At 39.4% G+C, this 14,287-nt stretch overlaps 1 protein-coding gene across 2 annotated transcripts in view; it reads right to left on the reverse strand.

The window, feature by feature from the left end:
• Window positions 1-14,287, reverse strand: part of LOC310962692 (copine-8) — a 95,299-nt gene that overhangs the window by 35,064 nt on the left and 45,948 nt on the right. For both annotated transcript variants that reach the window (XM_083935213.1, XM_083935214.1), the window contains 5 exons: window positions 10,132-10,195; window positions 9,295-9,398; window positions 8,580-8,684; window positions 3,778-3,819; window positions 2,431-2,506 (listed from right to left, as the gene is read on the reverse strand). In XM_083935213.1, coding sequence (XP_083791339.1) covers window positions 2,431-2,506; window positions 3,778-3,819; window positions 8,580-8,684; window positions 9,295-9,398; window positions 10,132-10,195 — 391 coding nt within the window. The remainder of the gene's footprint in view (window positions 1-2,430; window positions 2,507-3,777; window positions 3,820-8,579; window positions 8,685-9,294; window positions 9,399-10,131; window positions 10,196-14,287) is intronic.

The raw sequence follows: 14,287 nt of genomic DNA on the forward strand, positions 1-14,287 counted from the left end.
CCGTGGGCCTCGATTGGTTTAGTCTCTCATGTTGTGACTCAAGCTCATTAAAACGTTTAATAGCTCAGTGATGTAGGGACAGCCAGAGACAGACCAGAGACAGACCTGTAAGCTCATTTGAACTCCCAAACACTGCATCCAAGCTGTTAAACCAGAGCTTTATAGTCTAATTAAACTGTGCCAAGGTTGAAACAGAAATGGAAACCACGTACAAATGTGTGGATTTATGCATTTCTCCTTGGTTTGAATTGTAATAGGTACACACAAGGACATATTTGCCTCTGGAGGTGAGGTGCAATGACTGAAACGTGGTTGTAATAGAAAACACACACACACACACACACACACACACACACACACACACACACACACACACACACACACACACACACACACACACACACACACACACACACACACACACACACACACACACACACACACACATACACACACACACACACACACACACACACACACACACACAGGGGGCCTTTAGCTATGGAAATCTTTGCCTTCTCCCATCTTCTTTCTAACTGGCAACTTTTAGTTGGTAGCCAGGGGGAAAAAAAACAGAACAGAAATAACAAAAATGTATGTGTGTGTGTGTCTTCACATACTTATCAATGTGGCCCTTTGTACACCTTTGTGCATGTGTGAGCGCTACACAGCAGCTGTTTAAAAAGGCAGTACCCTGTGTGTTCTCCTCTCTGTGTGGTACTCTGTTAATCAAGAGTTGTTGACTCTTCCTGGGAGAGGATAAGCCAGTGATCCACCATAACTGTGTGTGTGTGTGTGTGTGTGTGTGTGTGTGTGTGTGTGTATGTGTGTGTGTCTGTGTGTATTCATGAGAGTTAAATTGAGGCAGAGAAAAGATGATATGCAAGGTCCCTGTGCCATGTTGATTTCAATATCTTCCTCTGTGAATTTTCAGATTTTGGTTGGAAAGTCATACAAGTGCCCCATCATCTCAATTACTGTGTTTTCTCTAAACATAAAATACAGTATAACATACTAGAGTATTATCATTATCATTATCATTAAACCATAGGATATTTTGTGAATAAATGTTTTTCCACATATTTTCCACACATTTTATCATATTTTTCTTCCTAAAGTTTTCAAAGCTAGAAATTTGCCAAATTGTTTCTCCATGAAGCAATACAATGGAGTTGAATGACATTTTGTTTGTGGAAAGCATTTTTAAACACTTACTCACTTAACTTGCCCTGGAACAAACAATGATACTTAGAATAAAGGCCTGGATTGTGATGAGACATATTTGGGCCTGGTAGGCTTAACCAAGCATGTAAGTAAATGTATTCCTTCTGGAAAAATGTTGCATTGAAAAACAGTCAAAGTTAAAGAGGAACTCCACCGATTTCACACATCAAAGTATGTTTACAGGCTTTAGGGAGTACTGCTGCAAAAATGTCACTCCAGAGGGAGCTGTGGGAAATCTGATGAAATGCCTCAAGTGATGTCAATTAAGTCTGAGTGAGTGGGAGCTGAAGACTACAAGCAACACACCCCAATCCCAGACTGAACTGTCACATTGCATTGTGGTAATGTAGGCACCAGGTTTTGAGGAAAGAACAATGTGTGGGAAAACAAGACAATAGGCCTTATTTAGAGGACCTGTGGCGCATGGTTTAAAGCGCATGACGCAGTGCATTTAGGGCATGTCCAACCTTACTTCTGCCAGTTAGGCAGCGTATATTATATTATATTTAGTCTCTTAATTAATCATGGGTGTGTTTTGGGCGTAACATGAATGAAAACAATCAAACTGTCATCTCCCATTCCCCTAATATGACAGGTGAACCTGCAAGTTTCTTTCCCACTTTGCATTTGCTCTCTCCATGTTCTTAACACACTCAGTTTGTACTGATGTACTTACATTCTTTTAATAAATGTCAGTAAGATAACAAATTTCCACCCAACAACAATATTATGTATGCTGCTCTGAATTTTCATGTTCAAGCATCCGCTTTGTGTCGTTTCCATGAAAAGTGAGATTATCAAAGTACCATGGACATGATCTATAATGTTTAATCTGCTTTAGCTCCAACTGCCTCAAGTTAAATCAGTACATTTGTACTTTAAGAGGCTATTAATAAGGCTTTACCAATAGGCTAGGCATTTTTCAGTTCACATCTTCTGAAGCTGTCTTTAATAGTAAGAGTAACATTATTATTGTTATTCAAAATGTGTTTTATTTTCTCTGCCATATATTCAACAAAAAGTAGTTGAGCAGAGCAGAACTTTAATGCCGATTGAGTTTTACTATAATTCAACCTCAGAAATTTTTTTCCAGATGGAAACCCAGTGGTATTAGTAATTCAATAACTGTGTGTGTCAGTGACCTGTAGACCTACACACTCGTCTGGAGCGAACACATGCTCGCACACGATACACAAACCAACTCACCTCATAGACGTTGAACTGGCTCTGCCCTCTGGAAAGTTCCCTGTAGCTGGTGCTGAACTCTCCGATAAAGTCATGACTACAGAGAGTAGCGAGGACGACACAGAGCAAGAATAAAAGGCAAATATATATTGAAAACTAGTAGGGTTTCACAATGTATTCCATTTGATGATTTCAGATTGTATAGACGGACCACAGTGTAGTGACAATCCCAGTTGATGTAACTTAAAGTGAGAGCCACAATGATGGAGTTTGTTGTTAGTGAATACGAAAGGAACTCAAACATGAGAAAAGAAGACACCAAACATTTTCCTGAACACGGGCATTGGTAAAAAAAACAACAAATAAAACCCAACAACCTGTTCAAAATTGTTAGCATTTTTTTAGTCCCATTGAAAAACATTTCACCAACATGTCACTGTGTTCTCGCCCTCAGATTGAGAGTGACACTGAATAGATTGTAAAGCATGAAGAATAGAGAAATAACTCCCTGTTCAACTACAACTTGACAAATGTCACAGCCAGAATCCAGACTCATCATTAAGGAGTCAATCTGTGAAGATCCCGCACCCAGCATCCTTACCTACTGAAAACATAGACTATTGTTAATTATGCATCACTTGGACTAGATGAGCTGTAAACAGGAAGCTAACATAATCAAGATAAGAAATAATTAGAGAATGTATTGCTACGTATTTATTGGTATGTACTGAGGTTATCATTTACATATCAGCTTTATATCTGAAACAACCTTCTGTTCTTACAGCACTACATTGGTCCAGTTGGAGTAACAGATCCTGTCTGAAGACTCATCAGATGCACAAAGATTAACTGTTCTAGAAAGTTATCTTTTTAGTGACAATCACAAGATGAACAATAGAAATACAGCATCCCGTCACAAAATAATCTACCATGAATGTGAGCTTGCACATATTGGATTGGCCAATGCAGCCAGATGACACGTTTTGGACACATGAACTCTCTTCCTCTACAGCTGTTACTTTAGCCATGTTAGTATAGAGAGTTCACACAATAAATGTATTTGTCTTGTATCATTAAAAACTATCTTGTGTTTTAATGTGGTAACGTAATTAACACAGAATTAAAAAACATTGAAAATGAAGAGGCCTTCATGTACTACTACTTACTTACATATTATAGCACATTAGCTGCTTTAAGTAATGAATTAATGTCTGTAATTCTGGCCCGGGTGTTATTGATATGGTATCAGAACCAAATTTTCATCCATTCATAAAATGGCGTGGCCTCTGAATGAGGAGGGTGTGTTCAAAGTTGTATGTTTATTACAAAAATAACAATGGAAGTGGGCAAATAAAAGAGAGGAATTACCTGCCATCTCTGTCCCAGTCGTACACCTCAACCTTTATTGTTCTGTTGAGAAAAGCACAAGATGAGAATTAAAAATACACATTATTTGCCTGAATTATGTATGTTTCTCCTGGTATGCATTTGTTTCTATGTTTCTTGAGGCATTGCAATGCTTAGTTGCAACATGCAACATATCTAGAAGGTGAAGGATTATTTTGCTAGACATTTACAATAAAAACGACACTTGTGAAATTATAAAATATATATAGGTATGTCTAACATTTGATAAACAAGAGTGCTCATTTATTTTGCCATTGGTAGAAGAACCATTCTGCAGTTTATCTTTATCCAACACAGTATGGCCGGTCGCTGTATTTTCCTCCGGTAATGTGCTCTCCTCATCTTCAAATACATCTTTTTCTGCATCCCATTATAGCTTGCAAGAAAATGCGAGGGGGAAAAAACAGAAAAGTCTGCTGAGGCAGACATGCTGCGTTATCAGTCCATCTACCAATATCTTCAACTGGAGGGTAATTTCTCTCTGACAAAAGCAGGAGAGTGATAGGCAGAGAGTGAGAGGGGTGAGGCAAAAGGATAACAGAAAAGAGACTGAATTAAAATCAACGGATTAAAAGGCAACAGAATAAAGGCAAGAGAGAGAGCAAGGGGAAGTGGAAATTGTGTGAAAATTACTCAAAACTGACAGGAAATAAATTCAGAGTCAGAGTTACACAATCATGTATTGCTGTATTGGACATGGGTCGTGTTTGAGTGTATAAAAGTTTGTGAGCAGTATTTCATCAATCATGTATGACTTTCTTCTAAAGTTACTGTTGGTGACAAATGGTACCAAATTCAAAACCTGAGCCAAGAATGCACTCTTGCATCCCCCTCATCTTTCAATATGAGTAGAAGTGGAAAAACACAGCATCATTAATGAACCTTGGAGCTGCATGGGGAGCCAGATGCACATTAGAGAAGGAAAGGAGGCAATAGGAGTGGGAACGGGCTTGCTGATAGGCACTGTGGGGATGAATGTGTCTCCTGGTTGGCATAACACTCTCTCCTCTAGAGGAACCTGTATGTGCAGAGCTGTCTGCATAATGTGTGTATACATGCATGTTTTCAAGAATGTGTTTCTCATCAAGATATTGTTATGCCACATCTCAGTCAAAAACACGTGTGTGTGTGTGTGTGTGTGTGTGTTGGGGGGGGGGGTGCTTCTTTGTGTTACTGTGTTTGTGTGTGAGTGAGTGAACACATGTTCATCAAAGAACCTAGGAGCAGAAAGACACAGCTCTCTATTGTTTGCCAGTTTGAGCTCCTCCTTATCTCTTCTCACAGGCTGTGGTTCAATGTGTGAGAGTGTGTGTGTGTGTGTGTGTGTGTGTGTGTGTGTGTGTGTGTGTGTGTGTGTGTGTGTGTGTGTGTGTGTGTGTGTGTGTGTGTGTGTGTGTGTGTATACAGTCCACTGAGTTTCCTGAGTCTCACATTGATAAGACTAGACTCCTCTAATAAGCTTATTGGACCTAACTTTGGATCAATACTGCTGTCTGCTAGCTGAGCTAAGCTAAACCCGATTATAGGCTTCTTTGTGCTTTACCTGCTCATTTGTTTTCTCACTTCTCCTGAGATCTAAAGTAAACCTTGTGCCCCACCACGTTCAGCAATGAAAAAGTAATTTAAAGAGTTTGAAACACAGATTGAGGTTAAATAGAGGCAACATATAAAATGTATCTTAATAGGCCGTATAAAGCTTTTTTTGTGGAACATTCTCATAACTTCTATGAGTTTTTCCTGTAAAGGACCATGTTATTTGGTCTAAATAAAGGGAACACAGGTTCACTGTTCAGTAATAAATTCCAATTGCTAAATACCTTCTAGTCAGAGCACTGTACATCAGCTGAACATGCAAAATTCAGATTTTCTCTGGAGGCATGGATACAATTCAATTCGATATTATAAGAAGACTTTCCGCTAATGAATTATCAAGGATTATCTACTTTTAGCTAAGCTCTTCTTTTGAGAGAAATTTCCGTTGTCCCAGTAATAAGCACTAAGCATTAACTAATAAGTACGTAGCTCAGTCCAGGAAACATGCTGGTCTTTGCAGGAAATATTGAGGAAATTACTGACCTGTAAAATTGAATGTTACCTATAAAGAATAATTACAGAGTAGCAGAATTTACTGCCAGATAGGTGTCTAGATTGGCACTTGTATCAGCCATAAAGATAGCATCCCTTACAGCCGGCCACACACTCACTCATCACACACACTCATCAGCGAGGCTCACATACGGCATGCAGATAGAGCCCTGTCCATCACTGAATCAATAACAGCAAGTTCCACTGACAGCTCCTGCATCCCAAGCAGTCCTTGGAACAGCACAACAGAAAATGGTTATGACCCTCTTACAGTACATGCAGATGATCCACCCTGAGCTAGAGGGAAGCAGGAGGACGTTAATGACTGTGGGTTAATCTACTGATGCTGTGTGCTGTGTTGATATGATGCATTATTTTAGATCTGAAATGTAACAGATTACTGTAGCTTTGCTGTTATCTAAAAGCTTCCAGATTGACTGTCAGTCACATAGAATCCCCATTAACCTGAGCCTCTACCAGTCATATCATACTGTAACAGGCTCCCAGCGAACGCTGATTTTGCCTACCTGTCATTTTAAAGAAATCATTTTTCTAGATGTCTTCGCCTTTGCAAGATGTTTCAGAAAGCAGAATTATAAAGTCCTGCCTCCGGTCAAATACATATACAGTAGATATACAATACATACAAATGAGTAAATTTAATCAAACGCAGTTTAATTTCCTGTTTATTTTTCCTGCTTTCTAATGAGCCGCAAAACAGCCACACATCACATTCAGCATTCATACCCAGATGAAAGAGCAATTATGATTGTAGACCTATCAAGGCAATAGACGTTATTGTTATTATTTATTGTTGTGGTACCAAACTAAATGCAGAGAAATGTAACCGGGTGCTATCTTGCCTAATAAAACATTGCTTTTTGGCTCTTTGTTTATGTTGGTGTCATATGACAAGAGGATTAAGGCAGTCTGCCCGACCCCCTTCTATCTGTAAACTAATGAACTGTTATTCAAGTTATTTTTAAATTTTACACTCAGAGGAATATCAAACAGGTGTTGGTTGATTCATTTTAAGAATGACCTGTATCTGTTTTGCAGGTGAACTTTTCAAACATAAACTAAACCACCAGGAAATACTCTTATCTCCCAAAAAGTCTAAATGAATGCATCATATCGATGAGACTGCAGTTATAAGCTTTATAGTGGAGCCACTATACTGCTGTGCAGAAAGAGAAGAAATCTCAGCTCCATTGAAATGTACTAGTGCAGTACACGACTTTACACATGACACTGCACTCACTTGGCTCCTCAGCAATAGACCCACTAAATGTGAAGTCATTGGATGAACGGTTCTTGAAATATGCGAAGGACAGTCATACATGAAAACATACACAGACAGACACAGATGACTTATTTTATAGTTAGATGCTGCTGCTACAATGGAACCAATTGGTCAAATGGTACCAAATATGTCATGGCCACTCTGACATGATATCTACACATGTCCAACAAATGTGGTTGTTATAGCACAATGTGTTCAGGAGATATGATATTATTTTTATAAAAATAAGCCCTGCCCACAGCATTTGAGCAAACTTTTAGGGCCAGCTATAGAAAAACTGTAAGGAACATCACACATCCGAACAACAAACTTGTTCTGGCTTGGTCAGGAGATAATCTGTGTCATATTTGATGATGATTGCTCAAAATTTGTAGGAGGAGTGGCAAAATAACAAATGAAGACACTCAAAATTATAAAAAATTGATCTAGATGCTAATCGGCGTGGCTTATATCGATAGATTCATATGGAAACAGGAATTTTGTTTCAGAGACTTAAGTTACAGGCAAAAACATAGTTCTGTGTTCTAGCGCCACCATCTGGCCAAACTGCCCAACATTCGACAATGCACTCCCTTGGATCCCCCGGCAAAACAGCCGCCAAGTGTGAAGTAAATTGAGTAAATTGAACGGTTCTTGACAACTGACAAACAAAAAGACAAAGATTTCTTGCTTAATCGTAAGAAAAAATGTGATTAATTATTATGGATTATTAATAAAGATTATATAAAACAAGAATGAAACTCAAAAGCGTATATCTGCTCTTCTTTTTTACACAATTTCTTTCTGACAAATCATCTTTGTCATGAAAATAGCTTCATACCATTCAAACTGGATGTCATTTATTGAAAGCTATTTTCCATAGCACCTTACAAAATACACCGCATATGTTTTTCTTTTGGGTGGCCCCTGCCTCACAGAGATACAAGACTGTCAAAAACATTTCTTTCATTTCTCTCCCCAATGCATGGTAAACAATAAAAGGGCGCATACGTGAGCATGTTTGGATGCACACAGTGTCTGGGCTTATTGTTCAAATCCCAGTCAGCCTAAACAGACATTACTCAGACAGAGGTAAAAGTAAAGCTGTCAATGTCATTCAGTATCTCCTTAAATATAATGGATATTCTGGTTTCTTACACTAAAAACTTTTTCAATACATGCTAAGAGACAGCCTTCTTTAAGCCACAGCAAGCAGTGTTACGCTGTGTGTAAGCAGCCTGAAGGCCCATCCATCACATCCCATCCATTTTACCTTGCATGACATTATTAAGATGTTTGATACTGAAAATGACTTTCTGATGATTCAGACGGTTGACTGGGGTTGTTCTATTCTATTTGAGTTGCCATACTATCCAGTATCTAAATAAGGACTCACCTGTCGTAATCACCATTGCAAAGAGCCCGAACAGGGATCTTAAAGGCCTGCCACACTGGGTTCAAAGTATTCTTCACCACCTCTGTCTTGTGGCAGATGGTAAACCTGCAGAGAAAGACGGGGAGAGGCAAAGAGAGTGAGAAAAGATTTGTGGGGAGAGAGGGGGGAAATTGAAAAGCTAATGGAGCTATAGTGGAGAGTTTCCACAAACTGAGGGGAGCTGTGGAAACTGGACTACTGCCCATGTACAAAAATACACACATAAATACACACGACAAAGAGGACATTTCATTACTCCCTAGGCTAGCAGTGGACTTGGTATCTTCTGCCTTCAGAGCACAAGGTCTTATCTCACTTGTCACACACTACAGGATTGAAGAGAGAGCCCACAGAACTGGAACACACACACACACACACACACACACACACCACAAACAACACGCTCACACAAAACCTACTGTACTGTATGTGAACATACCTCAGCACTGCACTTCAATGTCTCCTCCTCCATACACACTCGGGCACATGTCATACACAAACATTTCCACATGTAATTCACAATCGTGCTTAAACAGATAGCACAGCATTTGATCTGAGGAAAATCGATGAAACCAATTTCCTTTGGTTACAGGGAAGGATTAGGCCAAACATGAAAGTAGAGAAGGAAAGATGGAGGGAGGGAGAGTGAAGGAAAAAAGGGGGGAGGGGAACTCACGTGCCATCCTCATTGCTCCTGTAGAACACCAGGAAGGGGTCGGACTTGCCGAAGAAATCTTTTTTGTCCAACTTGTTCCCACAAAACTGCATCATCACTGATTCCTAATGAATAAAGACAGAGGAAAGGTGAATAAAATTCATATGCAAAGCATGCAGCTTATACATTGGTGTATATATCATATCTGCAGCCCGTATTTCCTTTTGTATCCCTTTTGTTTGTATCCCTCTCTCTTCTACAGAGCAAGAGCCAAATATTTATTTTTCTTTGATGATGACAGACTAAATCCAAATGTTTTTTTCTGTTGCTGTGATAACAGATGAACAGTTTTTTTGAGCTAGTAAAACACAAAGAACAGAAAAACACATTACGTTTTAATATATTTTATCAACTGATTACAGGTAAATAAAATAATATATAAAAAGCTTTTCACTTTTTTTATCAACTGACAGGAGGAGCGAGGAGGAGGGGGTTCCAACATACACCACCACCAACAAAAATGGCACCAGAAAGGCTACATGAAATGTGCTTTTTAAGTGTTTAAGTAACTGAGTGTGGATTTTGTTGTTCTCTAAAGCTGCATGAAAGATTCAAATACCCAAACAAAGGTCAAAGGGGACTCTCACACAATTTGAAGTTCCTCTTAAATCTGTAAACAGACACACACTGTTTACACTCAAAATTAAGACCCAAGTTCCCACAGCTATTGTGCCTTGAATCCTCTGATCCACCAGGGAAAGGAGCAGATGGACAAAGGAAGAGAAAAAATAGATACAGAAAAAGATAAAGAAACAGAATAGGAACATGAAAACAGCAGGAGTGTATATTCTTCCTCACCCTGCAGTTGTTCAGCTCCTCGGCTTTCACAATAATGGTACCGCATTTCTTCCCTTGAATGCCTCTGTACACAAAACACAAAATAGCAAAGGGTTAAGACATCACAGTCACATATAGTGCTTTTTTTTGTATCCCTCGTCCTTTGTCTGTGAAGAAGAGGACAAGGTCAAGTTGACATTGTGGAATAACTGGAAGGAATCTTATATTTCCCAATAGGAATTGCCATCTCAACATCATAACTGTATGTACACTGTAGTAGTCAACGACAGCGCCGAGTGTTTGATAACGACAGGTCTAGTTCCACACACATCCCAGAGGAGGTTCCAGGCTGGATGGTGACCTTCTCACAGCAGGATGAGACCCTCCATGTGTGAATTCTGAAACTAGTCCTGTCCCACACTGACCATGTCTTCTTTGTTTACTCAGTGATGTTCCGCACTGGCGATGTAAAAAAAAAAAAAAACTGAGATTAGTTCCCAGTCTCATCAGTGTTGTGACATTGTTCAATGATTGCGGTTCATTGCACAGTGGGCAGGGGAAAGTATTGCATTGTCAGACCTATCTCTACAGTGCTGGAGAATGGTCTGGCTTTTCCGAGTAAACATTATGGTATAGGGCAAAAACATTCTAGCTTGCTTCTTGACAGGGGATGACAAATTCGAAACACATTGCAAACATTAGGTAAATATTGCAGCGCAGCCGCCCACATTGCAATGTGGAATTTTCAGTCAATAACCTTTAGAATACGGCCATAGAGGACATTTCTCTTCTGACATCAGACATGTAGATTCATATATGGCTCCAGCTGTTGATAAGTTGGATTTACATTTAAGTTTAAAACGGCTGTAAGTCTGGCCAGTGTTAAGGATCTCAGGTTAGCATCCTTTTCTTGGGAGTTGAACAGATCAAATGTTCACCCTTAAATGGGAAAGCACACGATGAAAAAAGACGCGCTGGAAATATCATATTTGTTTGCACACCACTGTACACTCTGGTCAGGAACCAACCTCATGGAAAGTTTTACTGCTTCACACCGCCTCAAAACATTTCCAGGACACAAGAAACACTGTTGAGCATGAGGTGTTTGTGTGTGTGTGTGTGTGTGTGTGTGTGTGTGTGTGTGTGTGTGTGTGTTTCACAGAGAGAGAAAGAGAGAGAGGGAGAGTGGACTTTTCTGTTTAATGATGAAGGGCAGGTGTGGGTGATGAGCTTGAGCGGGCCCAAGTTGTCCTCCTGGGAGTGTTTCACTATGTAATTGGGTCGATGCAGTTGTAAAGGTGGGGATAGATGATGCATGTGTATGTGTGAGCACCACCTTTGAATAAACATCATGGTCTTGAAGGTGAAGTCAATGACAACATTTACCCCACACCCATCCCTGTTCAGTTTCTGACATTCACCCTCTCCTATTTAACCAGTTCAGTCACACTGCACAAACGACCTGTGTGTGTAGCAATACAATCCATTGTCAATAGATATTAATTTGCTTTAAATCATTTAAAATATTATTTTTCAATTACATGTTCTGTTTGATGTGACTGTCTTGTCCTCCTGTGAATTGTTTAGATTTATTAATTTTCTTCTTCGTTATTATGTATATTTGTAATTAAATTCACACTGAGTAATATTATTTAAAAAAATACTTAAAATAGTTTAAATACTTGTTTTCCTGTGTAGTTGTATTGTTGTTAAACAATGTATTATATATGTTTCAAATCTTCACATGCAGTGACGCGTCTATAAGACAATGCACAGACAAGAATAAGCATTTAAAGGAAGCTATCCATGTATGGGAAGAAGAGCGGAACAATATAATCTGACTTGAGTTCTGAGAGGTCTTGCAATCTTTTAAAAGAGCATGCAGTCTGATGAGCTCCACTCTGAGAGACCCACCTAGTACACATCAACTCAGGCAGTCATTTAGACAGCCCGGAATTGGGGTTGAGGACCTCTGCTTGAATGTAATTCAAGTCTCTTTTTACTCCAGCGCATGAAAACCGGGGCGGAAAGTGTTTTTGAAATGGTAAAACCTATCGAAATGAAATCCTAGATCTGTGATCTTGGAGCTCATACTTTGCATTGAAGAGGTGAGAGCCCTTTTTTGTAATTTCTTTTTCTTTTTTTTCTTGCAAAAGCAACACCCTTTTCTCAGAAATATGAGGATGGGAAGAAAAGCTAAAATAGAAAGTTGGGGAAAGAGGAGACTTTTGTGTTTTCTCATTTGCTATTTCAAGACAGGGAGGTGGGGTAAAATGAGACAAAGAAGACTGATAAGACTAATTCAGACTGAGACTATGAGGAAAAAGCCAGAGGGAGAAAATGAGCAGACCTCATTCAGCTGCATAAAACAAGTATCAACAACACTGATATACTTCATCTAGGAGACATGTTGATTCATTATCTAGTATTCTTGTGACATTTGCCGGTTCTGCTGCTTTGTGTGATGGTATGTGGAATATTTCCACAGGCGCGCCCTTGGTTTATTAACATCCTCTTGTAAACAATTTTACCATCCAGATGGAAATGCTGATGTGCATGAGCCAAATGAAAAAAATGACTTCTTCTAGTTCCTTAACACAAATGAGCTTTACAGAGAGAGCTTTATGGGGAGGGTTTTCAGTACAAACTCTGAACTGAGCAAATAGTCAAACACCTAAGAACATTTCCGATGTGTCATCTACGGCACATACTAAAACCAATAAACTACACAAATGTTTAGTTAAATCACAAGTAAAGTGATCAGTAAAGTGTCAGACTCAGCTGTGTATGAGAAACATATCATTTCAAACCACAACACTGAAAAAAACAAGCATGTTACAATAAATAATGGTGAAGAGTATTACCGTATGATTATGATTACACCCACTTCATCGAATATTCAACAATTAAAATAAAATTTGACCTCTGTTTTACGGGGACAGGGGATATTCAGGGGCAGATAAAAGGTCAACTGTAGAGATAGGCATGATTAGTTCATTCCAAGATCAAGGGATCCAACAATTCCTTGAGGGCCAATCAAGTACTCGTTTTTCCAAATGTATTTTTAGAACGCAACACATCCTACTGCAGGAAAAATTATGCACGGCAATACAGCCTACCCAACACCTAATGCTTATTCTCAGCCAAAACAGTCACAGTTACCCTTTAAAGACTCCAAAACATGGTTTCCTTAAAAAAAAGTAGATGCCATATAGTTACATAATTTGAAAGTTGGAAAATTCACTATTCTTGTGTTTTGTGACGCACCTGTTCAAATGTTGGTGTAGTGTAGAGTGAATATGGGCTTAGATGAATATGACTGACCATGCTGATGGCCACTCTCTTGCTCAATAATGCCTCAGAAGTTGGTTAATACCATTTGTAATACAGATTTAGTGCTAAAATAAACCATATTTTACCATTTAAGAATTGTTAAAAATGGATGGCAAGCACTTTAGTTTGGGGTTGTAAAGTTTCATGAGGATGTCATTATCCAAGTGGTCACAACAGCTAATTTTATACAGTGAGCTCAAATTTAAAAAAATGCTCTCACCACAATGAAATGGCCTCTATGGGGACTAATGTCATCACACATGAATAAAATCTATTCTATCTCTGAATAGAGTTTCAGGGCTGGGCGGTGGTATGGTGGTTAGCACTGACTCCTCACAGCAAGAGGGTTCCTGGTTCGAATCCTGGCTGGGGTCCTTCTGTGTGGAGTTTGCATGTTCTCCCCGTGTCTGCGTGGGTTTTCTCCGGGTTCTCTGGCTTCCTCCCACAGTCCAAAGACATGCACGTGTTAGGTTAATTGATGACTCAAAATTGCCCGTAGATGTGAATGGTTTTCTCTATGTGCCCTGTGATAGACTGGCGTCCTGTCCAGTGTGTACCCGCCTCACGCCCGATGTCAGGATCGGCTCTAGCTTTCCGGCCATACGTAATTGAGGTCAGGGGTCATTTGTAAATGGCCATGCCGGTTTTTCCCTCGCCCATATTTTGCCTAACTTTGGAGTGTTATTTAGCCAACTTCCTAGGTACAAATGGATTTCTTAGCTCATTTAGTTTCAAATAACACCAATCTTTACTCTGGCTTTAAAACTAAGCCCACTGAGCCCCGATGGGTCGAAGTAATATTAAAAGGTTTTACCAGCTCTCTCAGAGTCCTGCTCCTCACCTT

Source organism: Echiichthys vipera, assembly GCF_963691815.1.
Source record: "Echiichthys vipera genome assembly, chromosome: 20".
NCBI classification, from domain to species: Eukaryota; Metazoa; Chordata; class Actinopteri; order Perciformes; family Trachinidae; genus Echiichthys; species Echiichthys vipera.